Genomic DNA, 27,248 nt, shown 5'->3' with positions numbered 1-27,248 from the left:
GTACTTCACAGATGAACCTTTAGCTTTCAAGCCTTACCAGATACAACTAATCTTACTAAGTAAGACACTGTCTCTGAGCTCTGCCTTCCTCTGTATTAGCTTTCTTCTCAGCAAGTCATTTCTCTCAGAGTGCCAGCAGATTAGCTGGTGATCCCATAGGGAAAAGCATGTCCCCGGGGGGTTGTTGGTTGGGCGGGGTGGGGTGGGTGTCTGGCTGGCTCAGTTGGTAGAGCATGTGACTCTTGATCTCAAGGTTGTGAGTTCGAACCCCACATTGGGTGCAGAGAGTCCTTAACTAAAAAAAAACAACAAAAAAAGAAAAGCATGTCTCTTTCATGATAGTTCTAACAAAAGTCCCTGGGTCACCTGGATATTCCTGACTCAATCACTGTGGCTAGGAAGATTTGATACTCTCACCAGACAGGCATGGGTCATATTTTGGAAACCCTGAGGTGAGGATGAGGGGTCATGGAGTGGATTATCCTTGATAAAGAAACTTTCTTTTACAACAAAGAGGGAGGGAGGTAGGAAGAGTATGGTGGGCAGGCATACTAAAATCACCAGTCTGCTACATCTCCTGGAAGAAATGGCTTGTAAGCCCTCACTTCCTGGTCCTGGATCTTGCAGGGGTGATTTCATTGGCCCACAGCTACTTGAATCAATGAGTTTATCATATTCAAAGGCTGAAAGGGAGAATGTTTCAACTTGGGAATGTGGTCAAAGAATCCCCAGTCTCTCACTGGTTCCATACATATATCACCTTGTTCTGTGAAAGTATTTGGATGTGATTTTATTTTTTTAATTTATTTTTAAAGATTTTGTTTATTTATTTGACAGAGAGAGTCACAGCGAGAGAGGGAACACAAGCACGGAGAGTGGGAGAGGGAGAAGCAGGCTTCCCGCAGAGCAGGGAGCCCGATGCGGGACTCGATCCCAGGACGCCGGGATCATGACCTGAGCCGAAGGCAGACGCTTAATGACTGAGCCACCCAGGCGCCCCTGGATGTGATTTTAAATTGTGCCCAACAAAATGCCATTGATTTCTCCAACTAATAAAGAAAATGTTTAAGAATCAGTGAAGAGTCAAACTCTTTACCGTGACTGTGCCATTAGAATCACAATAGATTCTTTTAAAGAAATCCTCGCGCCTCAGCTGAAGCAGCTCTCTGCCTGCCACTTAGAGATTAACCTACCTTAGAGGATACTGATTCCCATTCTATTTTCACTTTGGAATTATGTTCGTCATTTACATTTTTTTTAATTGGGCAAGATTTGCATTTCGATTAGCTGGTCCTTTACATAATGATTTACATAATGAGTTAAAAAATGGCCACGCAGATCAGATTAAAAAGATAATTGGGTATACTCTGTGGTGAACTCTGGGATAATTCAAACATTGCTCCACAAGTCTAAATATTAACATTAGATGGCTGGCCTGTTATTCACAGGCATCTCTGCTAGTTATGGACTTGGCTTAAAGACTTGGTGTGTGTTAGAGATTATAGCTTTTCCTGAATGTAAGTAAGCCTGCACTCTCCCCTTTAACCATGGTATCTCCATGTGGACTGGCTTTTTTTTTTTTTTAAGATTTTATTTATTTATTTGAGAAAGAACGAGAAAGAGCACATGAGAGGGGTTAGGGTCACAGGGAGAAGCAGACTCCCTGCCGAGCAGGGAGCCCCATGCAGGACTCGATGCGGGACTCGATCCAGGGACTCCAGGATCATGACCTGAGCTGAAGGCCGTCAGTCGCTTAACCAACTGAGCCACCCAGGCGCCCGTGAACTGCCTCCCCCCCCCCTTTCTTTTTGCCAAAAAAAGGCAAGGGAGAAGTAGAGAAGAGTTTGATGGTCATGACAACTTCTTCCTTCCCTAAGATTCTAAATAAGCCTCAATTTTTACACGCTATTGAGAAAGCCGCAAATGTGGACAGTGCCAAGACACTGAGACTAATCAGCAGTGTATCATTCATTCATTCTTTCAATAAATCTTTATTGAATACCAACCAATGGCCATGTTCTACACTAGATGCTAATATTACAGTGAACACACAAGACAAAGTCCCTGCCTTTATAAGACATTCGAATGGGGAAGACAGGCATAAACAAGGACCCACGACAGCTGGCTAGAGAAAAGGCTGTAGCAAAGTGTGTCAGTCAGGGTCCAGCCCAGGAAAGAGAAACCACTCTAGTTATTTCAGGCAGAATTTTAGGAGTCACATAGCAAATGGAAGAATGGAGTGGTATCAAAGATTAGAGGCTGCTAAAAATACCCTTGGCGAAACCCGCGGGAGCTGCATCAGTTCTGGTGCCTGTCACCGTCATCCTCTATTTACTACAGACGGTTGCCTGGACCGAGGATGGAACTGCTGGAGTCAGGAATGATCCTACCTCCCCTTTCACCGGAGAAGTGGCCAGCAACTATTACACTACTGAATCCAGAAGCAAGCAGGTTACTCTCCACCTCCTACCTTCTTTTTTCCTGCTTACACCTCCCAATGGTAGAAGCTCCGGCATGAGAACCTGGGGAAAGTAGTCTATACACTCTGGGCCCCCACGGTACAGTAGTCTACAAGGGCAAGTATAGAAATGAGAAATGACCTATATGTAACCTCCACAGAATCCAAGAGTAGAAGCAGGGAAAGCAGTAGGATCCTAGTGCTATAGACCGTGCAAGTGAAATGATTTGGCTTGGACTAGGGTACGTGTGGTTGGAATTCAACATATTTTTTGAAGATAGGGCCAAAGAGAAGAGTCAAGGATGATTTCAAGGACTTTGGCCTGAGTAAACGGGATAAAGGACATACCATTTATTGAAGTAGGGAACACTGGAGGAGGTGTGCCTTGTATTTGGTGGATGAGGGTAAATGAAAAGTTCTACCTAAAGTGAACTTCAGATGCCCATTAATACATTCAAACAGAGATGAACAGGATGGAGTTAAACAGGGTCCTTGGGGGTCTGGAGAAAAGGGTGGAACGAGAGACTGAGTTTAAAGCCGTCTCTGACCACCACCCACGGGATTAGATGAGGAAGTCCTGGGCTGTGAAAAGAGAAGTGGTCCAAAGGCTGGTCCAGCAAAGGAGATTCCAGAGGGCTCCGCCGGGGAGGTAAAAAGAAAACCAGAAGCGTGCAGAGGGGTGGAAAGCAAGCCAAGACAGGGGCTCCGGAAGATGGCAATTGATGAGTGGGGCCAACCGCCTCGGGATCTGAGGATGACCTCGTTGCATTTGGCACACAGCAAGCGGGAGGCAAATGTGAGCGGCGTGGGTGCCCTCTCTGGAGGAGTTCTGCTGCAAAGGGGAACAGAAAAACGGGAAGGTTGCTAGCGGGTGATAGGCAGCCCGGGGAGAGCGTTTTTAACGTCCGCACTCGGCCAGCACAGCCCTCGATGAGGTCCTGGCTTCCTGCCCTCGGCAGACTAACCTCGGAGGACTTTCTGGAAAACCGTGCACGCTGCAAGCAGTCAGGGCAGCGACGGGGGGGCGGGCGGCGGCCTCGGGGGCCCAGAGCCGCACGGCCGCGCGGGGTCATGGCGCTCACTGCCCACCGACGCGGCGAGGCCCGGCCCACGGCGCCCCAAGCTTTGGGCGGCGCCGGGCCTCCCGCCTCGGTGCACTGGGCCGCCTCTGAGAGCCCCAAAATGGAGGAGGGAAGGGAATCCCCTCGCGAGGGCGTCTCTGCGCGTGGGCCGCGTTCCTCCAGCGGTCGGCGCGCTTCCTGGCCCGCCGCGCGCACCCCTGGCCCGCCGCGCGCACCCCTGCCCGCCGCGCGCACCCCTGCCCCGCCGCGCGCACCCTGCGGCCAGATCCCGGGAGCGGCGGCGGGCCCGCCGAGGTCAAGTGACCCGCGCCGGCCAATCGGCGCGCGGCTGCGGGTGGAGCCCGGCCCCGCCGGGCGGCGGTGGGAGTGTCGGCCCCGGGCAGTTGCAGAGGACGCGGCGGAGCGAGCGAGCCGGCGGCCGAGAGAGGTGCGGCTCCGGGTCCGCGCCGGGGGGTCGCCGGGCGGGAGGTGGGGGGCAGCGGAGAGGGAGGCGGCGCCCCCCGCGGGGGCATCCCACCGGCCCGCCGCACCCCCGCCGCCGCGGCGCTCCCCGACCTCCCCTTTCTCGGCAGGACCAGGCCATGGAGAGCCAAATGCAGCGGGTTCGCGACGCGTTCGCGTCCGGCCGGTCGCGCCCCTTGAGGTTCCGGCTGCAGCAGCTCGAGGCCCTGAAAAGGATGGTGCAGGAGCGCGAGAAGGACATCCTGGAGGCCATCGCCGCCGACCTGTGCAAGGTACGCGCGGGGCGGCCGGCGCCGGGACACCCGCCTGCCGCCGTCCCACTTGGGGACCGCATTCCGCCCGAACTTTTGCATTTTTTTTTTTAAATTTATTTTTGATTACGTAAGCACTGTGGGAGTGTTACCTCCAGCCGTACCGATAAAGCCAGTTTCCCTGGACTTTGCCGAAGCGCTGACGTGGCTTAGTCAGTGCCTCTGATTGCAGAGAACAGAGAAAGCAAGACACAAGTGTCTTCTGGCCTCTGTTCTCTTTTGTGAATTGCCTTTTATATCCCTGCCTGTTTTTCTGTTGCATTTGCGGTCCTTTCCTTTATTATTTCTGAGAGTTCTTTGTATGTTGCGGATTTCGGTAATTTGTCAGCTTAATGTATCGCAAAATGTTTTTCTCCAGGTCTGTTTCTTGCCTTTTGGTTTATGGTTTTCTTTTGTTGACAGGTTTTTGGGTTGTCGTTGCTGCGTTGAAATTTTCCTCCCTGACTCTGTGCTTTAGGCCAGTGCTCCTCAAACTCGAGTGCCTTAGTGAATCACCTGGGGATCTTGTTAAAATGCAAGCTATAGTTCAGTAGGTCTTGGAGGGCATCTGAGATTCAAAGTTTCTAACAAGCTCCCAGGTGATACCATGTTGCCTGTTCTGAAACCACGCTTTTTAAAAATTATTTCATTTTTTAAAATTGAGGTATAGTTGATATACACTATTATATTAGTTTCAGGTGTACAACGTAAGTGTGCAATATGGCTTTTTTCATTTATTTGCCCTTCTCTGGGTCCACCCATATTGTCACAAATGGCAAGATTACTTGCTTTTTTGGGGTGCCTGGGTGGCTCAGTCGTTAAGTGTCTGCCTTCGGCTCAGGTCATGATCCCAGGGTCCTGGGATCGAGCCCCGCATCGGGCTCCCTGCTCCGCGGGAAGCCTGCTTCTCCCTCTCCCACTCCCTCTGCTTGTGTTCCCTCTCTCGCTGTGTCTCTCTCTGTCAAATAATAAATAAAATCTTAAAAAAAAAAAAAAAAGATTACTTGCTTTTTTAGGGCTGAGTAGTATTCCATCATATACATGTGTATGTATCTATACACGTGTGTGTGTATATACCACGTTTTCTCTTTCTGTTCATCTATCAGACACTTAGGTTGCTTCCATATCTTGGCTATTGTCAGTAATGCTGCAGTGAACGTAGGGATGCATAAGTCTTTTTGAATTAGTGTATTTTTTTTTTTTTTAAGATTTTATTTTTTAGAGTAATCTCTACACCCAATGTGGGTCTTGAGCTCATACCCCCAAGAGCAAGAATCCGCATGCTCCACCGCCCGAGCCAGCCAGGCGCCCCTTCATTAATGTTTTCGTTTTCTTTGGATAAATACTCGGAAGTGGAATTGTGGGATGGTGTGGTATTTCTGTTTTTAATATGGCACACACCCTAAAATTAGTCAATAAATCTCCTTCACATATGGCCCAGGCGCTTTTCAAACCGCTACCTCTATGCTGAATGAGTTTGTGTGCAGACGGCTTAAGAGCAGAGTCTTGGTTTCTTGTAGCCCTCCAGTTCGTCACTGACCCCGTCCCCATCAAGCCCCGCCGATTTCCAAAGAGTTACAGAGGCTCCTTGGTGCAGGTCCCGAGGGTGGGGACACCTGATGTGGGGCTTGAACCCCTCCCTCTTCAGGGAGGATCTCCATGCCTATCAGATCACTGCTGGCTGTGGGTCCCCGGGCCGGGGGGTGTGCGTTTGGACTAGACCATGTCTCTGCTCCCCCTGCCCTTCTCCATGTAGCTTCTTCTTTATGTCTTCAGCTGTGGAAGAGGTGTTCTGTGGGTCTTTAGGTCGTTCTCAGAGAAGAGTTACTCTCTATGTGGTGGGAGCCTTGGAGACTCCGTGGGAGGAGGTGAGCTCGGGATCCTCCTACTCCACCATCTTCCCAAAAACACCTGGAACGACTTTTTGAGTAGCAAGGTGTGGGGTAGTATTTAGGGTGTAAGTATATTACTCTCTATTTTTTTTTAAATTTTTTAAAAAAGATTTTATTTATTTATTTGACAGAGAGAGACACAGCGAGAGAGGGAACACAAGCAGGGGGAGTGGGAGAGGGAGGAGCAGGCTTCCCGCTGAGCAGGGAGCCTGACGCGGGGCTCGATCCCAGGACCCCGGGCTCATGACCTGAGCCGAAGGCAGACCCTTAATGACTGAGCCACCCAGGCGCCCCTACTCTCTATTTTGTTATCACCTTGTTTTTACATTTTATCTTTATTCCAGGGGTAACAAGGCCCTGCTCTGGTTCTGTGAGTCTCCCTCACTTCCCCCAGTCAAAGATTATTTTGAGGGGTAGTAACACCAGCAGTAATAGTAACAACGGTAACTCTAAACTTTCTTTTTTAGCACTTTTGGTAGAGAGAGACTGTGATACCAAATAAACAAGGTGATATAATTAAGATTTCAAAAAGGATGAATCAGTCATTCTATAAACATCAGATGGTCGTGTGAGTACGTGTATATATATATATGATTACTAAAGAAAAACGATAATCCCTTGCCCTTGAGGGATTTGAATTTGGGAAACAAAACATACACAGATAGAGTGTGAATACAGTTACAAATCAGTGTGTAAAGGTGAGACATTAAGATACACATCAGAGGGCGCCTGGGTGGCTCAGTTGGTTAAGCGACTGCCTTCGGCTCAGGTCATGATCCTGGGGTCCCTGGGATCGAGTCCCGCATCGGGCTCCCGGCTCAGCGGGGGGTCTGCTTCTCCCTCTGACCCTCTTCCTTCTCGTGTGCTCTCTCTCTAATTCTCTCTCTGTCAAATAAATAAATAAAATCTTAAAAAAAAAAGATACACATCAGAGGCAGAATTGCTATGATTTATGAAGTGTGATCAAGACAGGCTAATATTAATCAGGGAAATCTTCCTGAAAGAAGTAATGTTTAATCCTGACTCTAAAAGGCTTGGATCTGGGATACCTGGGTGGCTCAGTCGGTTAAGCATCTGCCTTCAGCTCAGGTCATAATCCCAGCATCCTGGGATCAAATCCCGCATCGGGCTTCTTGCTGGGTGGGGAGCCTGCTTCTCCCTCTGCCTGCCTCTCCCCCACCCCCATGCTTGTGCGCATGCTCTCTCTCTCTGACAAGTAAATAAATAAAAATCTTTATAAAAAAAATAAAAGGCCTGGCTCAGTAAAGAAGGATTTAGAGGGGTTGACTATTTTAGAGCCAAGTTCGCAAGGCCTTGCTGAGGGCATGAAGGGTGTGAAAGGAGTCTGCACAGCAAACCAGCTTAGTCTCATAAATGTGTACCTGACCTGATTTTCGACGTTCAGGGCTGAGTGTGTCAGACTTGTGCAAGGTTAACCGTGACTCTCTTTGTAACAGAGTGAACTCAATGCATACAGTCACGAAGTCATTACCATTCTTGGCGAACTTGATCTTGTGCTGGAGAATCTTCCTGAATGGGTTACTGCTAAACCGGCTCAGAAGAACCTGCTCACCATGCTGGACGAGGCCTATGTTCAGCCGGAGCCCCTGGGAGTCATACTGATTATTGGAGCTTGGAACTACCCCTTTGTTCTCACCATGCAACCTCTGATCGGAGCCATTGCCGCAGGTCTGGGGTCATTTGCTGTGGTGGTTTGCCTTGCTTTACACCAGCAGTGTACCGAGGATGCAAAAGTATTATCATCATTCATGTATATATATATATATATATATATGTGTATATATATATATATATATTTTTAGTAAGCGCAAAGCAGTTCATTAAAGTGAAAGTCCACTGTCAGGGTAGGTGAGCAGACAGGTTCTGCGGGGTGGAACCGGCCAAAGGTTGTTTTGGGATGGGTTATTATTAGGTCTCTCTGGGCTGGGAGGAGCTGTGATGTAGAAAGGAATTTTTTTTTTTTTTTAATGTTTTTTTCTTTTAAAGTAATCTCTACACCCAGCGTGGGGTTCAGACTCATAATCCTGAGATCAGGAACCACACGCTCTGTTGACTGAGCCAGCCAGGCACCCCTTTATTTTATCATTTTTAAAGTGGGCTCCAGAGATTTGTTTGCATGGTGACTGTTTTTTGAAATACGCGGAGAATGAACCTGTGAGGGTCTAGAGTCATGCGTTGATGGGTCCAGGAGTTGGGAGTCAGCCATCCATGTTCTCGGGTGGTTTTAGTTGCTGACTCTGGCCTTGGGTGAACCATTTGATCGTATCTGACCAGATTCTTCATCCAGCTGTGGGCTGTGGGAGTAATGCTAGCTTGGGTCTATGGCAGACACCGGGAGATTTTCTCACTTCTGCCGGATCCCAGTCAACAACTTTATGTTGACAAGGCTTGTTCGCCCAGTAATTCCAAGGCAAACAGGAAAGTCCAGCGATGAGAGTGGGAGTAAAGCTATAGGAGTAGGGGAGGATGATGGAGCCTATTGTCAGTGATGTGAAGCTAATGAGCACCAAGAAGTTCGAATCTGAGGGAGTACGACAAGCTCTTGGGGTGCCCAGGTGGCTCAGTCGGTGAAGCATCTACCTTCGGCTCAGGTCATGATCTTGGGGTCCTGGGATCGAGCCTCGCATTGGGCTCTCCACCTGCCCCTCCTCCCACTTGTGTGCACGAGCTCTCTCTCTCAAATAACTAAAATCTTTAAAAAAAAAAAAAAAAAAGAAAGACAAGCTCTTAACACTCGTTGAGGAAGAGCAGAATTCACAGCTGCAGAAGTAATAGGAGTACCTAGCCTGTATTCCCACCATGAACACCGTTCTGGTAGGTTTTAAAGTTACTCAAGTCTTAAAAGATGCTGTCCCGCTTTTTTTGCTTTGTTTAGGAAATGCTGTCATTATCAAGCCTTCTGAACTAAGTGAAAAAACGGCTAAGATCTTGGCCGAACTCCTCCCACAGTATTTGGACCAGGTAATAATGTCTTGACCCACCCTCAGTGTGTCCGTTTCTAGTGGAGTGGGGGGACACACATCTGATCTTCCTACTAGTGCGTGTCATGGATGGCTGTCTGCATGGAATTGCTGTAGGGAGGAGTCCTAATTTAGGATTTAGGATCGAGTCATGGCTGGAGTTGTACATGTTACTGGAACAATCTGGAGGCTGACCGTGGGCTCTCCTTGCTGTCCTGTCTCTGTCACTCCCACGGAACTACATTGTCCTAATAGCTGTGGTTATCCGGCTCAAGAGGGTGATGAAGACAGGGAGAGGTCATGGGTCGAGTAGGATTTGGAACCAGAAGATGGAGGTTGCAGGCCCGGCTTTGCCCCTCACCCCATAAATTCTTCTCAGTCTCACTCCATGGGGATAGAAAGGCCCACCCCGCCTCTCTGAGACCTTGTTGGGGGACCAGTCACAGACGTTCCGTAGATTAACCCACATGCAAGTTAAAACTTGAAGCGTTTGTTGGACAATTGAACTGTGGGGTGAGCGAGAACTAACGAGGCCTCGTAATTAGTAGGGGATCGAGTGGAAGCATGAGGCCCCCCAGGCCGCTTTTATGTCATGCTCTCCGAGTCTTTTGAACAGCTGTCTCTGTGTCCCGTCCTTGCTCTCTGTTTCCTGTCCTTGCTCCTCAGCTGCTGCTGCATGAGGCGCTCTTCCATTCTAGCTGTTCGTGAGGAAGAGCACAGGGCACCTGAGGGCTCTGTCCGGAGCACTGGGACCTCTCCCCAGTCCCGCGTAAGGAACCTGAGGCTCACAGATGTGCAGTAGGGCTGCTAGTGAGTGATGGAGCCCAGACCGAGTCCAGATCTGACTTCTAGAGCGAGGGCTCTCCCCTCCGTTGCCTCGAGTTCTGCTCATTCCTGGCCCTGGGCTGAGCCCTGCACGGTTGCGGAGGGCGAGAACGTTCAGCTCGAGATGCTCAGCTGGAGCTGGGACCTGTCCCCTGCTCCCTGACCTCAAACTCTTCACCAAAATCTCCCACTCGCATGGCCCCCATCTCGCGCATCTCCCCGGTCGAATCCATCCAGCCATTTGATCTCTTCTCTTGGGTGTCCTCACTGCCGAGCTCGGTGTGGAAACCGCAGGCGGAGGGGTCTCAGACGCCCGCAGACTCTGTTCTGCACGTGTCCTCTGTCAGCGCCCTCCTGCCTCCTCCCCGGGGCCGCTCCCCCTCTTTTCCCCACCGTTCCTGAATGCTGCAGGTTTACGTCGAAGAAAGTGCTCGTTAGATGGTGGGATTAATGTGGTGACGTCAGTGCTTCTGTTTCTCCTTCCTGAAGGACTTGTATGCTGTTATTAACGGTGGCATCAAAGAGACCACGGAGCTCCTGAAGCAGCGGTTTGACCACATTCTCTATACGGGGAACACGGCCGTCGGGAAGATTGTCATGGAAGCCGCCGCCAAGCATCTGACCCCCGTGACGCTTGAGCTGGGAGGGAAGAGCCCGTGTTATATCGACACGGATTGTGACCTGGACATTGCCTGCAGGTGAGCCTGCTTATATCTGAGGGCTTCCCGACACCGACAGGTTGGTGTGTCCTCTCGGCACCAGGGTCCTGGGCCTCCTGGCTCAGAGAGACATCGGGACGCTTGGGTGGTTGATGTCCCCAGGGGCAGCGGAACTCCTTCCCAAACCGTCTCTTGCTGCCTCTGCCAGAAGAAACGAGCAGTGGGTCTTGACATTGCGTGGTTGTCCTTAGGAGATACAGAAAAGTGCTTTCTTAAGGTTACAGACATAGCAAGAAATTTCACTCTTCTGCTGGTAGGTGATCCGGCCAGTAGGTAAAGGATCGCGTGTACGTAATAAAATCTTCAGATTCCCAACAGAATGGTATTATGCTCACCTCTTAACGAGTTCCTTTGTTGACAAAAATCAGTTATTACTCGTTTTCACTCAGAATAACATCGTGCAGCTGGGAGCCAGAAAACAAAAGGTTTCAGGTTCTCTCTCTGCTAGATCAGGTTTAGCTCCCCAGAAATGCCAAAACCCAGGACTGGCTCTGTGCTTCTCGGGGTGGTCTGGCTTCTCGCCCCCCTTCCAGAGATGCACAAAGAGGGCTTGTAGGCAGGTAGGCCGTGTCCAGATTGTCTGGTTGCCAGAGCATGAGGCCTTCAGGGAAGGTTCAGGAAGCAGGCTTTGATCCATATGTAGGTGCGGCTTTCCAGAGTGGGCACGGGCTCCCCAGAGAAGAGGGTGGTCTTGGGGGCTGGCTGCTTTCCTGCTTTTTAGCTGAACCTCTTGCCAGCAGGACCTAGAGCCACAACTGGGAAAATTGAAGTCTGGATGGAACTCCTGACATCTGGCTGTCCCCTTGGCTAGAGTGGGAGGAGAAGAGGGTGTGGGAGTCTGCTGTTTTTCTCAGAACCGGCAGTGGCTTCGTTGCTTATAAAGTACTGTTTCCCACGAGCTGGCACGAGAACGTCTCTGCTCCTTAGAGTATACTGTGTCGGTGGGAAAATGCATCCTGAGTCCCAACCGACTGATTTAAGAGATGAGTTTTTTTTTTTTTTTTAAGATTTTATTTATTTATTTGAGAGAGAGAATGAGATAGAGCATGAGAAGGGGGAGGGTTAGAGGGAGAAGCAGACTCCCTGCTGAGCTGGGAGCCCGATGTGGGACTCGATCCCGGGACTCCAGGATCATGACCTGAGCCGAAGGCAGTTGCTTAACCAACTGAGCCACCCAGGCACCCCTAAGAGATGAGTTTTTAAAACATTTTTGTTCTTTATAAAGACTACAGGGGCGCCTGGGTGGCTTGGTCAGTTAAGCATCCGACTCTTGACTTCAGCCCAGGTCATGATCTCAGGTTCGTGGGATCGAGCCCCACATGGGGCTCTGCGCTCAGTGCAGAGTCTGCTTGTCCCTCTCACTCTGCCCCTCCTCCTGCTCATGCTCTCTCTCTCTCTCTCTCAAATAAAAAAATAAAATCTTTAAAAAAAATAAGTACAAGGACTACTAAGTAAATCTATGAATACGTGCTAGTTGCAAAAGAGTCAAACAACAGAAGAGGTGTAGCAGATGAATAGTAGACCGAATTCTATGGCTTTTCTGGTTTTTCCCCCCTCAGGCGTATAACTTGGGGGAAGTACATGAATTGTGGCCAAACCTGCATTGCTCCTGACTACGTTCTCTGTGAACCGTCCCTCCAGAATCAGATTGTGCAGAAGATTAAGGAAACCGTGAAGGTTTGTGCTTAATGTATCTGAGTCCGTTGGTTTTGTTAAGCTCTGCATCTAATCAGCTGTGCGGGCAGCATTCCTGGTCCCTCCCCCGCCTCCCCAGGAAAATTCCAGGAGCATATGTGGCTGAATTAATTTATGGGCTGATTCAGAATGCTCTGGGCAGCTTTCATAGAATGTCTGCTAGGAGCAAGATAGGTTGGTGTTTAACCCACTTCAACTGTCTAGTTGATGTGTTGAAACAACTAGTTAGTTGTAGCACAGACTCCGGAAAAAAAAAAATGAAATAGCTATGTTTCATGGTTTTTTTTAGAGGATATTGCCAATCCTGTGAAATGCAATCAGAGGCCCTTTGGCCTGTTGGCCATTGCTGATTCAGGTATTGGTTCTTTTGTGTGCAGAGGGCTTAGGAAGGCCAGTAGTTTGGAGGAGTGAGTTAATCAAGTAAGTATGGATACTATACTCTCGGCCTGGTTATCAGGCTTTCAGGGTGTTCCAATTAAAGATCTCTCTAGAAGGAATCGAGAAATGCTGTGGTAGTGGCCTGAGCTAAACCTCGAAGAAATGTAGGATTGGGAAGAAAGAAGGGGGTGAACCAGTGTGACTGAGCTCACTGGTGGGAGGGGGTCATTAAGCCCCCTGGGTGGAAGAAATTACTGGAACAGTCACGGTTCACTCAGCAGATGCTAACTGAGGCCTCAAAGGAAGGATTGGGGACACCGAGGAGTAACATTATGGTCAGAGAATGAAGAGCGTGTCCCGGGAAGTTGAGAGAAAAGCAGGAATCCAGGAGGGGTCACTCTGGGCACAAGGGGCTGAAGGTCTTGATGTGGGACTTGGCCGTGAGGGATGGGACTGAAGATAGGGCCAGAAAAGTAGAACAGGAAAGGGGTATTGGCCAGACTCAAGGAATGTGGGGTGGCAGGGCTTCAGGGTACCTGTGAGACGGAAAACCCCTGGAGATTGGAGAAGACGTGCCTAGTTGAGTAGGGGGATGAACTTGGTTTCAAAGGAATAGGATCCCCTCTGCCTTCCTTTGAGGCATTTCTGTCCTTAAGACAGTGGTTCTCAACTGAGGTTCTACCAGGGAACTGTATATGGAAGTTTCCAGTCCTCACCTTCCGAAGACTGCAGTTCAGTTGGTCTGGGGTCTCCAGGTGATTCTAAGGGGCAAGTAGCCTAGAAAACCACTGTTGGTGGCTCCGGAGTTGGGGCCCGGGAAGTTGGGGCCCGTCAGCAAGCTGCCTGGGTGATTTTTGGCACCTAGGCCTGAGGGCGTTGCTTGGGGGGGGTGGTAAACAACGCTCCTCTTGACTTGAGAGTAAATTGAGAGCATTCACCTCCAGGACGGCCGCCGACCAGTCTGCAGGAGATCCATACAAACCCCGGACATCACAGAGAGTCCTCTGGTCTGTGCACCTGCTTTAATTCTCATCCTCAGCCTGCCAGAAAGCGTAAACACTGTTAGACGACCTGAGGGAGAAGGGCGGTGATCTACAACCAGATGGCTTTTTGGGGACAAGTGGGTTTTGCGGTTATTAAAGACACTGAAATAGGGGCCTTTTGTGGCAATTAAATACTACTGTTCTAAATAGGAATTTTATGGCGAAAATATAAAAGAATCTCCTGACTATGAGCGGATCATCAACCTTCGTCATTTTAAGAGGATACTAAATTTGCTTGAAGGACAAAAGATCGCTTTTGGTGGGGAGACCGACGAGGCCACGCGCTACATAGGTAATGGAAATTCACCTCTTGCTCTGGGGACACGGGCCGCGTGACAGTTTTCATTGACTCTATTTATTGTCGCTGAATAAACTCTTAGATACACAATGTTTAATAAGCGACGACACACTGTTTTCTGGTGTGCGGCCTTAAAAACCACTCGGATGGTTTTATGTCTTTATAAATAACAGCACCCGTGTCACGCTGGATTTTTGCCTTTACACGTTTTTTTTGGTTTTTTTCCTTTCTGCAACCTGTAACCTACCACCCTGAGAAGCAAAACAGAACTCTCGTGTAAGTCTTTCTGGTTTCTGGCTGGAGGGACAGCCCAAGGAGGAAATCATTCTTCCACAAGTAGTGAGTGGCAGTACTGTTCCAGAAAGAATGTTTTCTTGTTTTATTTATTTATTTATTTGTTTGTTTTTAAAGGACTTATTTATTTATTTACAGAGAGGGAGGGGGGCAGGAGGGGTAGAGGGAGAGGGAGAGAGAATCTTAAGCAGACTCTGCCCTGGGCATAGAGCCTATTGGAGCTCTGTCTCATGACCCTGGGGTCACGACCCGAGCCGAAGCCAAGAGTTGGCTCCGCCACCCAGGCAGCCCGGAAATAATGTTTTGATCTATCAGGCTTGACATTATTTGTTTACTTTCTTTATGTGTTCTTTTATTCTTTGCCATGAATATGTATTCCTGTTGCATGTTGAACCCATTGTTCTATTTCTTTTTTTTTTTTTTTTTTACGATTTTATTTATTTATTTGAGAGAGAGAAGAAAGCACGAGCCAGGGGGAAGGGCTAGGGAGAAGCAGGCACCCCGCTGAGCAGGGAGCCCGATGTGGGACTTGATCCCAGGACCCAGGGATCATGACCTGAGCCGAAGGCAGACGCTTAACTGACTGAGCCACCCAGGCTCCCCGAACACATTGTTCTAAAATAACTTAAGGTGACAGGGGTATAACACATTTATTTGGCAGAAGAGCTGCCCCAAATGACTTTACTTAGCCCCTCTTATCAGATGGGATGCTGCACATCCCCAAAAAACCCGACTTCAAAAAACCTAAAACCATAAAGGACTTAAAACAGTGAGGAAGAATGTATTCTCTCTCATCAGTAATGGCCTCCAAACCCCCAATTTTTCATCCTTCTGTTTTCCCATCAGCCGTTGACTTTGCCCGCTCCTCGGCCCATCAGCAGCAAGAGGAAAGGTCTGTTGCAATTAGCTCACCCAGTTAGGAGCCTCCCCCGACCTGGAGCCCAGGTTAGCTTACCTGAGCGCACGGCTCCGTGGGGAGTAGACACCCACACGGAACGGTTCTCTGAGCCCGGGAAGCAGCGGGCGGTGGCTTTGGGGTGACAGCAGAGACAGCACCCTTTGGGGTGCTGGCGAGAGCCGTCTTCTGCCACGTTGCCAGGGTGACCCAGTAGGAAACGCGGGGGAAAGGAAGAGAGCAGACTTGTTATTGGCGGTGTCTTCTGTTTTAGTTGAAGACCCAGCTTGTTTACGGGGTCTTTCGGAGTGCTGCTCTTTGGTGCCTGGCCCGGCACGGACGCCTGGACGCTCTGCAAAGCTTTTGTCAGCATCCATGATGTCCTCCTTTCTCGTGCGCCTTCCCCATAGTGGCTGGAACTCTGAACTCAGGGACTCTTTTTTTTAAAGATTTTTTATTTATTTATTTGACAGAGAGACACAGCGAGAGAGAGAGCCCAAGCAGGGAGAGTGGGAGAGGGAGAAGCAGGCTTCCCGCTGAGCAGGGAGCCTGATGCGGGGCTCAATCCCAGGACCCTGGGACCATGACCTGAGCCGAAGGCAGATGCTTAACTGACTGAGCCACCCAGGCGCCTCTGAACTCAGGGACTCTTGACCCTTGAAGTCCGTTCTTAACCTATCTAACAGAGTTGAAATAAAGGGCAACGAGATCCTACGCATGAAAGCACGCGAATTAAGAAGTAGTGCTGATTTGATCCACAGAGGGGCTGTCTGCACCCCCAGACGGAAACATAACCGCCTGGTCCATGTGAATATGGCTGTGAACAGGGTTAGATAGGAATATTCTCAAGTGTCTGTATCTTTCCTTCGCTTTGCATGGGGATCCCCCGATGCACAAGCTTGGAGACAGAGTACGGTTCCTCCACATCCAGACTCAGGACTTTATTTTTATTTTTGTCAATAGCTAATACTTGGGCAAGAGCTGCGAGGGGATGGTTCGGTGAGCCAGCAAAACGAACCTAAGATGAGAGCTTGGCATTCCCGTCTTTGACTTCACGATTTCACCTCGCTGCTTCCTTTTTCAGCCCCAACGATCCTTACTGACGTTGATCCTGAAGCCAAGGTGATGCAAGAAGAAATTTTCGGGCCAATTCTTCCCATCGTGCCTGTGAAGAATGCCGACGAAGCCATAAAATTCATAAACAGCCGTGAAAAACCGCTGGCTTTCTACATCTTTTCTCACAACGATAAGGTAAACGCTCCGGAGAATGACTCCCTGGCATAAGCCACCATCACAGACCCTGTTCCTCTTTGGCCACAAAGCAAATGATGTTCTATTTTGTCGAGTCACAGAGTCCACCGAGTGAGGCGCTGCTCACAGATGGCTGTCTTGGGTAGTGAGACCCTGGGGTTATGGCTGTCACCCTTACCATACTCCCTGGGGTCAGACCTGAGTGTTCAGGGCTGTGTCACGAACTTTTGCACCAGCAGTCATCTCCCCTGTAATTGGAAGGGTTCCATACCAGCCTTAGAAGCTTCTGTGGCGTTAACCCCCAGGGCGTTCCTGTGTGAGAGCCTTCCCTCTTACCCCAGTGGCATTTGCGGCGCTCAGGTGGGCTCTGTGGGACTGAGGTCCGTGGCACGGTCACGGACGTGGTTGTGCAATCGCACACTTCGCTTTCTCTAGCTCCTTTGTTGTTAGAGTGAATGGGGCCACGCCAGCCAGGTGAGTGTGTGATGCCATATCACACCAGGGCGAGCAGCCCCCCCACCCTGCTGCACGGCTCATGAGGGGACCGGCTGTTGCTGAGGGACGGTGGCCTTGAGGTGGGCAAGTGGGCTCAGGAGCCCTCTGGAGAAAGGGGAGACCCACACGGAGGCGGGACCCGTCAAGGTCTAGGAGTTCACACACCAGAGGTTTTGCGGAGAGCCTCCCATGGTGACTCGCAGCTTCTGGAGCCTGCCGTTCTTGGAGGTACAGCTCTGTAAAGTGACACCGAACGCGTGGGCCTCCGTAAATAATGGGTTATTAACTGTGGTCAGTTTAAACGACCACAGGTGATGCGGACGAGAACCTGGAAGCCCGAGGTCTCCTGGGCAGCGTGCAAGTCCGAGGGGGCGCGCTGCCCAGCAACGGGGTCACCTTCAGTGACCACAGTCCACTGTGACGCTCATGACTCGAGCTCCCGAGGGCTCGTGGGCAGCGAGGTGAAATGACATTACCAGTCAGGTGTCCTCGTGCCTGTTCCGGCCTTCGGCCAACCGTGTCCTCAAAACAAATAGAATACCAAGTCTGAGATCTTAAATGTGCTTGGCAGCTCCGACACACCAAAGGGTATGTGTCAGTCCTGCGCCATCACTTAGAGGAGAGGGAGAGAAATAGCGACGGGTAAAAACCAGGACGTAGTCTGCGCTGTCCCTCACGGACACAGGCTTCCGTGGCCGTCGCGGGTGCGCGGCCGTAGAACAGACCAGTTCAGTGCTGCGCCCCTCGAAGGACCGGGGACGGGTCCGAGCACGTGGGCACGATCGCGTTGGCCAAGTGCAGCAGCGCTGCAGAGGGTTGACGTGTGTGGCTCCGTGCGGTCCGCGTGCGTCCCCTCCCTGCGCCACGGGCGTCACTCACCCGAGCCCGCGTTCCCTTCCTCAGCTCGTCCGACGGATGATCGACGGCACGTCCAGCGGCGGCGTCACCGCCAACGACGTCATCATGCACTTCACCCTCAGCTCGTTGCCCTTCGGAGGAGTGGGTGAGTGCGCCTGGCGCCGGTTCCAGAAGCCGCGCGGTGGCTCCGATCACCTGGCCACCCCGGTGGGGGCTGCCTTCCCGCCACCCTGTCAGGCCCCCCGGCCGAGGGCTGACTCCGTCCTGTCACCCCCTCCCGTCTTTAGCAGCCCCCGGCACAGCCTATAACCGGCTTTGTTCCTTTTGTTGGTTTACTTATCTATTGGTTATTACTTGGTTATTGTCCTTCTCTTAGAATGAGGGGATTTTTTTGGGGGGGGTGGAGGGGGGACAAAAGCCAGGTCTCAGATTCATAAATAAGGTCTTTTTCAAAGTGAGGTAGCGAATGCCGGGTGCAGAACGCCCAGAGCAGGCGGCAGTCGGGGTTTCTTTTCTTTTTTTTTTTTCTTTTTTCATTGTTTGCATATAACACCCAGTGCTCCATGCAGGACGTGCCCTCTTTAATACCCATCACCAGGCTAACCCATCCTCCCACCCCCCTCCCCTCTAGAACCCTCAGTTTGTTTTTCAGAGTCCATCGTCTCTCATGGTTCGTCTCCCCCTCCGATTCCCCCCTTCATTCTTCGCCTCCTGCTTTCTTCTTCTTCTTCTTCTTTTTTTTTTTAACATATAATGTATTATTTGTTTCAGAGGTACAGATCTGTGATTCAACAGTCTTACACACTTCACAGCGCTTACCATAGCACATACCCTCCCCAGTGTCCATCACCCAGCCACCCCATCCCTCCCACCCCCCACCACTCCAGCAACCCTCAGTTTGTTTCCTGAGATTAAGAATTCCTCATATCAGTGAGGTCATATGATACTTGTCTTTCTCTGATTGGCAGTCGGGGTTTCTGAGGCCCCCTTGCTGTCTGCTCAGGGTGGGGCGACGTCGTCCTCCGTGTCCACCCCCAGGGCCCCCCAGCCCTCTGTGTGGGGCGTAGCCTCTCCACGAATTATTGCCCGATTTGAGAAGAGAGCAAGAGACTCCCTGTGTTCTAGACAGGATGCACAGAAATTCGGAGAAGCTCCATGGACGCAACCTGGTCCCTGCTGTTCCCTTTGGGCGGTGACCGGCCTGACTCTTTACACTCCAGACGACTGGCTCTACTCTTATTTTTCCTTCAGGAGCTAGGTGGTCGGCTTCTCTAATATCTCATTAGAAGTATCACAAATAACGAACATGGAGGAATTCTTAGAGTAAAAAGCAATGAAAACCCTTGTCTTAAAAGCTCCTGCTCTGTACTCTCCCTCTGTGATCGCATAATGAGTCTATGGGAATGAAGTGGCTCATTTTAACAGGACTACCTGTTTCTGATCCGGGCTGGCTCACATGAGGCCCAGAGACCACGGCCTGCTTCCCAGCATGCCCTGTGTCACGTTCTAGGACGTAAGGGGATGGCCAGCACCCACCACTGTGCTTGGCACACATGAGGGGCATGTGGTGAGAGGCCAGTCGGGGGCCCAGGCTGGAGCTAGTGGGGGCTTGGACTCGCATGGTTGCAGGGGAGCTGGTGGAAAGGGGCTGGATATTTTGGGGGGTCAAGCTGATGGATTGCACGTGTTGTGGAGGGAGGGGCGGTGAACGAAAGCAATGAGAGCTTACAGGATGGGGGCTACTGTTCCTCACTGCCCGGATTCTTAAAGGATTCGGTGAGACTCCAGTCTCCTGTGCCTCAGTGCCCCCCAGGATCCTGGCTCCCACCAAAGACTCTCACTGCTCCACGTGGCGTCCTGGTGCCTCCTGAGTGCAAGTCGAGTGACTTGTGTTCAGTCCCTATTTTGCTTGACTAGGTTTGACTAGTAGCGTTTAGCATCATCGACCATATCCTCCTCCTTATAACAAAACCTCCCCCCCGGCTAAATGCAAAAGGAGTCCAGGCTTCCTAAGAAAAGGGAAGAATAAAAGCTTAGAGTACCCATACTCCGCTCTTTAAAGATAAGCTCTGGTGTACGTCCTTAAAATTCTTTTCTTTACATACGTATACATCAAATTTTGTTCAAAATCGTATCCTATTGTAGATTGTTTTTCACCCCATGTGTGAGAGGATAGTGTGATATTTTCCCACGTCAGCGTGGTCGTGTGTCATGATTTCAGTAACCGCATACTGCTCTGTCCTACCGCTGGGGCCTGTTTGTGTTTAATTCCTGGCCTTAGGTTTCTGTGATTCCAGATTTTTCGGTATTAGGATTCTAAAGCAGTTTTGTGCAATTTCTGATTTTTTCCTGAGGAAGAATGTCTCAAAGTGTCATTGCTGTCTTAAAAAGGCTTAGAGCTATTTTTTTTTAAAGTGAAATGCTTTTTGCCTCCTGTTTCTAAAAGTGATAAGAGGTTTTTTGGGGAAAAGAGCAACCACAACAACACTGCAGACAGCTGTAGGGATGAAATGTAATACTCTCCCAGGCATAAACCCTGTTAATGTGTTGACATATAGTTTGGATTTTTCCTTAAAAATGCGTATCTTTTGATGCATATTGCCAAATTTCCCCATAGCTTCAGTTGTCCCCTAAATGATGTACCAGCAGCCCCGTAAAGCACCAGTAAGTGCCTTCCTGGCCCCATTCATCTGTGCGGCGTATCTCCCCAGCACCCATAATAAAGAAGACTGTCCCGGAGCATGGCTTTTGAAGAGGGCAGGGATTTCCACTTGCTTACTATCACCCAGCGGGGTAACCCTGTCATCCTGCCTCTGTTGTTGCTCTCTAGGAGCTTAGAGGAAGCAAGTGGGTGAAGAGGGCTATGGATAAAGCCACATGGAACAGCAGGAAAAGAGCACACGGTAGTTAAGAGTCCAGCCGACCTGGATTCACATTCTGGCTTTGCATTTTGCACCTTGGGCAGGTTTCCTGACCCTGCCAAGCTCCCTCACCCTCTCTGGGATCGGGAGCACTGATGCCTTTATACAGGGGGATTGTGGCGAGAATGGATTTAGAGAACACAGAGCAGGGGCCTTGTCTCGGTGAGAGCCGCTGGCCCGGAGAGCCGCAAGTCCTCGCTGGACCCTTGGAGAGTACCCTGTTTGGCAGGGAGATCACCTTGCTGGTGAAGGTGGGGAGGAATCTCCTGAAAGAGCCCCTTGCACTGAGAAGTGAGATAGGGCAGCAGGGAGGGCTGGGGGTTTCCTCCGTCGGGGTTCGCACAGACAGGCAGCTTGTGTCACCTACAGTGGAGTGTGTCTTGTCTGTCCTCTCTGTTCCAGGTTCCAGCGGCATGGGGGTTTATCACGGCAAATACACTTTCGATACCTTCTCTCATCAACGTCCCTGCCTGCTGAAAAGTTTAAAGAGGGAAGGCGCTAACAAGCTCAGGTATCCTCCCAACAGCCAGTCGAAGGTGGATTGGGCAAAATTTTTCCTCCTGAAGCGCTTCAACAAAGGGAAACTCGCTCTGCTGTTACTGGCTTTCCTGGGCGTGGTGGCGGCCGTGCTGGCCAAGGTGAGTCCCTTTCTGGTCCCGCCCGAAGGGCTGTCGATGGTCCTCTTGCGTCAGGGGAGCTTCTCTACTTTTAGAGATGGACTCTGTCTCTCGTGTTAACTTCCCGAGTCTAGGGCGGGGTCGGTGACCGCAGCCTGCCCCGTCTTCCTGGGGAACAGCCACGACCCCCTGCCGACTTAGCGTAGCCACAGGGGTCGTGCGGCCCCCAGAGCCTAAACGATCACAGAAGGAGCGTGCCGACCTCTGGTGTAAGAGTTTTAAGACCCCGGGACGCCTGGGTGGCTCAGGCCATGATCTCAGGGTCGTGGGATCCATGGGATCGAGCCCCTCGTGGGCTAAATCTAAAAAAAAAAAAAAAAAACCAAACCAAAAAAAAAACCCAAAGGTTAAAACCCTGCAGAACTTGCTTGCGGCGTTCCGAGCTGTCCAGTGGTCTGATCCTCGTGGTACTGGGTGTCTCCGTTCCGGTGTGCTGCTCCAGTGTCCCTGGCATCCGCAGGCAGGGCACTCAACGGGGAGAGTTCTGTGCTGGAGCGACTGTGACGAGGGAAGCGTGAATGTTCTTCCACCACAGTTGACTGCCCTGTAAATTCGGTCCTTGGTGATGAGTTCCTGCAGACGTCGGCTCCCTGAGTGGCCCACGATACCTGCCTTCCCAGGGCAGTCTGTGTGTCCCTGGGGGTGATGGAGAAGATCCAAGATGACGGAAATGAAGACAGGCGTGGGGGCAAGGCCACTGTGTTCTTGGGGTGCTCGGCTGGCCAAACCGAGGCGATGTACCCAATGTAGTGACAACGCCCGTGACCTGTCACCTTGGAAGAGAGGTCGGGTTCTAGCGTTTACTGGAAATAGCTGTGTTGTTCATGTCTGCACTTCAGTTACGGTTTGCAAGGGGGTTGGCTCGTCTGCCGGTATCACATAGCTTTGGTGGAACTGGAGAGACCAGTTGCATTTGAAATCATTTGGGTTTTCTCAGAAATACCAAGCTGTGCTGAGGAGAAAGGCCCTGTTGATTTTTCTGGCATTTTAGACCGTGTTGTCCAGTAAGCCGTGACGGACAGCCGATTCCACGACCCAGCTCTGTTAAGAGTGAGGTAGGAACTGCTTGTTTTCTATCCCTTTATAAAGTGGGCCAAGTCGGGTGTCTGTTCTCTCTTAGTGGTTCGTTTTCCCGTAGCTGGAGGCTTCTCAGAAAAAAATCTCCAGGCATTTATTTTGGAGCTGGGCCCAGGGTATCAGAGTGCTAAAACCTAACTTATCCATACTTTCAAAAGGGCGAGGGTGGCTCGCTGGGATCTTAAAAAAAAAAAAAAAAACGTGTGGAGGTAATGGCCCAGCTGGGTCTAGATGAAGCCCACATCATTTCTAGAAAAAGGAGAGTCACGGGTGCTCCTCCTGCCTCCTCCCCGTCCGCTCAGCTCCCCTGGAGGTCGCACCAGCTGACCAGCTCAGATCTATAGGTACACGTACACAGTGAACCCTGTGCTTTATAATTGGAGACTCATCTTCTTTTTTATTTATTTATTGATTTATTATTTTTTAAAGGTTTTATTCATTTGCGACACAGAGATACAGAGAGAGACAGCATGAGCAGGGGGAGAGGCAGAGGGAAAGGGGGAAGCAGGCTCCCCGCCAGGCAGGGAGCCTGATGTGGGGCTCGATCCCAGGACCCCAGGATCATGACCTGAGCCGAAGGCAAACGCTTAACCATCTGAGCCACCCAGGCTCCCTGAGACTCATCTTCTAAAAAAAAATCTCTTAGTCTTTTGTTTTGTTTGGAGTTGTTTGGGTGTTTAAAAAGAAGTTTGACTTTAGAATTGGTGGTGGCAAACGGAGTGAATCAAAACACCGTGTGTAATTTAGAGGCTTTCAACTCCTCCCCCCGCATCTCCCCGAGGTCTGAGATGTGCCTGGGTCTCCGGTCGGTATCTGCCTGTCTTCTCTTGTCCCCAGACAACAGTCCCCAGCCTGAGAGGCACCTTCCTGCTGGTGGTGGAACCTCTTAGTATCGTGGGAAGTTCAGAGCGCCAGGCTGTGGTGCTCCCCACAGGGGCAGCATGCCGGGTCAGACAGGCTGGGGCAGGCCAGGTAGCCTGCCCAGAGCTCCCCAAAGGGTTTGGCAGACAAGCCTTTCCCTGTGAACGGCTGGAGAAGCAGCAGTGTATTAAAACAGGTAGCTTGGAAACAGGAAAATGTGGCTTTGATCCCTGGCTCCGAGATCAACCCAATTCCGACTCTGAGCAAGGCCTTTTCTGAGCCCGCCCTTCGGCCTCGGCCTGCTCATCCATGGAATGGGGGCCGCCAGCCGCGGTCTCTCAGTGGGGAAACCTCGGTACTCACTATGAGCGGATGTGTTAGTGGTTCGGACCTTTTTGGATTCCGTGTGGGACCAGCGAGGATTTGGTTTTCTTTTCCTCTTTGCTGCTTCTCTGCTCTTGTCTCTGAGCTTGTCTTCTTTCTAGCAAATCACATTTTTTTTTTTTTTAAGATTTTATTTATTTATTTGAGAGAGAGAGCACGAGAGGGGCGAGGGTCAGAGGGAGAAGCAGACTCCCTGGTGAGCAGGGAGCCCGATGCAGAACTTGATCCTGGGACCCCGGGATCATGACCTGAGCCGAAGGCAGTTGCCCAACCAACTGAGCCACCCAGGCGCCCAAATCACCTTTTATTTTAAAGAAGTGATTCTGAGCCCACGTTGTGCCTTTATTTGAGGAGTCTTTATCGGGACTACAATCATTTTTCTGAAATGGCCTTTCTGCACTTAGTAGTTATTTTATGTGCTGGGTTGTGATTTCATTAATTCACTTCACTAGAACGAGAATGGGCTTGGAACATTTCTAAATGGGAAATTGAAAGCAGCGATGATCAGTTTAAAGGGAGCATGACAAAATCACAGAGTGGAGAGGAATTTTCTATATGCATTTAAAAAAATATCTGTGTGTGTGTGTGTATGTGTGTATACACATCTATGCAAAGTAAAGTTCTAGTAAAGTGTAATATGAGCCACAGAAAGCGTAGTAGGTGATGCAGGTTTTAAAAAGTTGAGAAAGATAAAGGGTTACAATTGAGAGATGTCATGAGGCCTTCGAGAATTGAGTATGCCATTAGAACTCTGAGTTTTCAGATTTCATGTCGAGACTTCAGCCTCCCACTCACAACTGGAGGATAGTAAATGAACATTTTCCATTCCTGGCTCAACGCTGATGTTGTCTCATTGACACGAGACCGAACACCGCCTCATCACCATTCCCTGTCTCGTTACTGTTGCTTTGCACTGGAGGGCATAGTCTTTTATCCTCAGCCCAAACTGCACTTAACTTCTTAGGGAGACAGGGACCTTTTTGTTATACAGCGCATTTCGCGTCTCTGAAAATAGGAGGCATTTGGTTGAGTCCTGGTACGGAGTTCCTATTCCGGGGCTGGTCGGGTGGGGTCTTACACCAGCAGAGTAACCTGGATCCCTTTCTCCTCTCTCTAGGCTGGATACTACTGAAGAAAGATCCTGTTCAACCTCCTGGTTGCCTCTACTGAATTATTCCTCTATTAAATAGCTAATGAACCAGTTGATTTAAAACCCTACCCAAAATAGTAGGGAAATATGCAAATGCACCATAATCAACCCTCAAAGTCATTGCCACTCCCCAGGGATAAAACCTGCCATCTCAGCCAAACCCCAGCCTTCCTCCCCCACTCGGAGAACCCATTTTACATTGTATCACCCAGACCTTAGAGCTTGAGTCTAGGGGAGGAGAATATGATAGGCTAAACGTGGACTCCTTGGGAGATGTAAAGGAGTCTCCGAACCTGTTGAGTGACTTCTTCACTCCAGTTCATGGGACACAGGGGACCCTGCCCCCACCCCTGCTGCCTTCTGCCATCTTGCTGTGAAGCCGTCAGGGGCCCCTCCCAGCCCAGGGTTATCTGAAACCATCTGCATCCAGAGAGGTGAGGCTAGACCTTTCCAGCTCTGCTTGAGGTTTGAGGCACTAGAATTGTATATGGGGTTGGTGGGGGAGGGTCCCCGTCCCTCATCCACTGGGACACGAGGACTTGACTTTCAGGAGTCAACCCTCCTGTCAGATGTACCATCGGACCAGTGGTCTTCCTCCTTTCTCAACCATTCTCCACCCTTTCTCGTGTTTGGTTCGGGACAGTCTGCTGTCCAGAAATGCCTTCTGCAATTAATACCACACAAATCATCTTGTACGTCCCGGGGCGTTTGGGAAGACAAGTTGCCAATTTCACGCAAGTATCCTCTGTCATTCTTCCTGTATAGGAGTTGTAGGATTCCACATCTCATAAAACCTAACTGGTGTGTTTTTATGCTGTAATAAAATGACTTATAACAATACTTATTCTCTCTCAGGATCTTAAAGTTTCAAGTCAGTGGACAGATCTTTAAGTTTCTTATATCTGCAGCACAATGCACATAAATTTCACTTTGCTACACTTCAGAGAGCTCCCTTTCTGAATAAGTGCAGCCTTCAGGACCCAACGCGGAAAGCCATTGCCTGTGGTGACCAAGAGGCCTCGGATATTCAGGACTTGGGAGCTGGAGAGCCTCAGGGGGCTGATGGGTGGATCGTTTGGAGGAGGACTCTGAAAGCCATAGCAGGTGGCCGTGCTGAAGGGGACGGAGGGCAAAGGAAGGGGATCTCTCCTGAGCACGGCCGAGACCTGAGACCCAGTGGGATAGAGCCCGGTGGAGTGCAGCCTCCCTGCCCTGCAGGTGACCCTCCCCGCCTCTGCGCAACAAGAGAATGTGTAATCAGCTTGGTTGTGTGAATCTCTTCCAGGAAGGCTGTCTGAGTGTGCGATCTTCATCCCAGGATATGTCAAGACTTCATCACTAGGCTAGTCCATCAGGATAATCGGTCATAAAGTATCTTAGAATTTCCATGTGGAATTTTCATTTAGCATATTGTACATTCTAATTTCTAGTTCAACTAAATTATTGGCTTGTCTATTCATATATCCTGCTTGAAAATAAATACACTGTATTTGCTAAAACTGGCATGAAGTTTAAGAATGACATTCTTAGCGTGGAACCCCTCATGCCCTGTTGTCTCGAAGAGCATTCTTCGGCCATAAGTTTTCCCCCAACTGTAAATCCATTTTTTGCCTTTATCTATCACAGGTGGTATTGATCCACTTTCTTTAAGTCTTGCTTTCTCACTTAAATTCTTAGCCAAGATTTTCTCAGACTTTACTTTCTATCATTTGTGGGGTGGTTTTTTTTTTTTTTTTAAGGGAGGGAGAGAAAGGGGTGGGAGGAGGGGCAGACGGAGTGGAAGAAAGAGATTCTCCAGCAGACTCCATGCAGAGCACAGAGCTGACGCGAGGCTCGATCTCACAACCCTGAGATCGTGACCTGAGCCAAAATCAAGAGTCGGACGCTTAACCGATTGAGCCACCTAGGCGCCCCCGTGGGGTTTTATTTTTTAAAATACCTGTATAGTAAATAGGTTTTTCCCCTCTACCCTCCTATCCCCATTTGCTAATCTAAAACAAGCGTTTCCATAAGCCTCTTCCCAGAACATTAATCCCATAAGGTTTTACACAAAAGTTGATCCCACCACCCACCCTGTCCACTGGGATTCGTAAAGCACGGCAGCATATTTCAGGACCCCAGGCCTGTAGAACGTTTGCAGGCTGGCGTGGGTGGTTTTCCAAACATACTTGACCAGGGAACCCTTTGCTCTGAAGACTTTGTAACCTTAGAACACATTTGGGGAAACAATACTTTTCTGTGCTCGGTTCCCAGTCATTTTGT

The 27,248-nt window shown here is 50.1% G+C and overlaps 1 protein-coding gene and 1 long non-coding RNA gene across 4 annotated transcripts; one reads left to right on the top strand and one right to left on the bottom strand.

Annotated features, from left to right (window-relative positions):
- Positions 1-2,787: 2,787 nt before the first annotated feature.
- Positions 2,788-3,745, bottom strand: LOC118523717 (uncharacterized). The gene is made up of 2 exons (XR_004911245.2): positions 3,424-3,745; positions 2,788-3,290 (listed from the first exon to the last, which is right to left on the bottom strand). It is a non-coding gene; the product is annotated as an uncharacterized LOC118523717 (long non-coding RNA).
- Positions 3,746-3,841: 96 nt separating this feature from the next.
- Positions 3,842-26,491, top strand: ALDH3A2 (aldehyde dehydrogenase 3 family member A2). Of its 3 annotated transcripts, none has more exons than XR_004911244.2 (12): positions 3,842-3,967; positions 4,113-4,274; positions 7,642-7,873; positions 9,081-9,166; positions 10,480-10,688; positions 12,269-12,386; positions 13,976-14,117; positions 16,397-16,563; positions 17,962-18,061; positions 21,240-21,475; positions 22,452-22,569; positions 24,954-26,491. XR_004911244.2 is itself a non-coding variant. In XM_036073470.2 (12 exons), exons 2-11 carry the CDS (start codon positions 4,122-4,124, stop codon positions 22,527-22,529), a joined length of 1,467 nt encoding a protein of 488 aa, XP_035929363.1. In that variant the 5' UTR covers positions 3,842-3,967; positions 4,113-4,121; the 3' UTR covers positions 22,530-22,569; positions 24,954-26,491. The 3 variants fall into 3 exon arrangements, 2 of the variants coding, with proteins under 2 accessions (XP_035929363.1, XP_035929364.1); XM_036073470.2 differs by having other exon boundaries at positions 22,506-22,569; XM_036073471.2 differs by lacking the exon at positions 22,452-22,569.
- The last annotated feature ends 757 nt before the right edge of the window (positions 26,492-27,248 follow it).

The sequence above is a fragment of the Halichoerus grypus genome, chromosome 2, assembly GCF_964656455.1.
Source record: "Halichoerus grypus chromosome 2, mHalGry1.hap1.1, whole genome shotgun sequence".
Classification (NCBI taxonomy): Eukaryota; Metazoa; Chordata; class Mammalia; order Carnivora; family Phocidae; genus Halichoerus; species Halichoerus grypus.
Note: the sequence above shows the minus strand (reverse complement) of the source record. Positions and strands in the feature narration are given on the sequence as shown.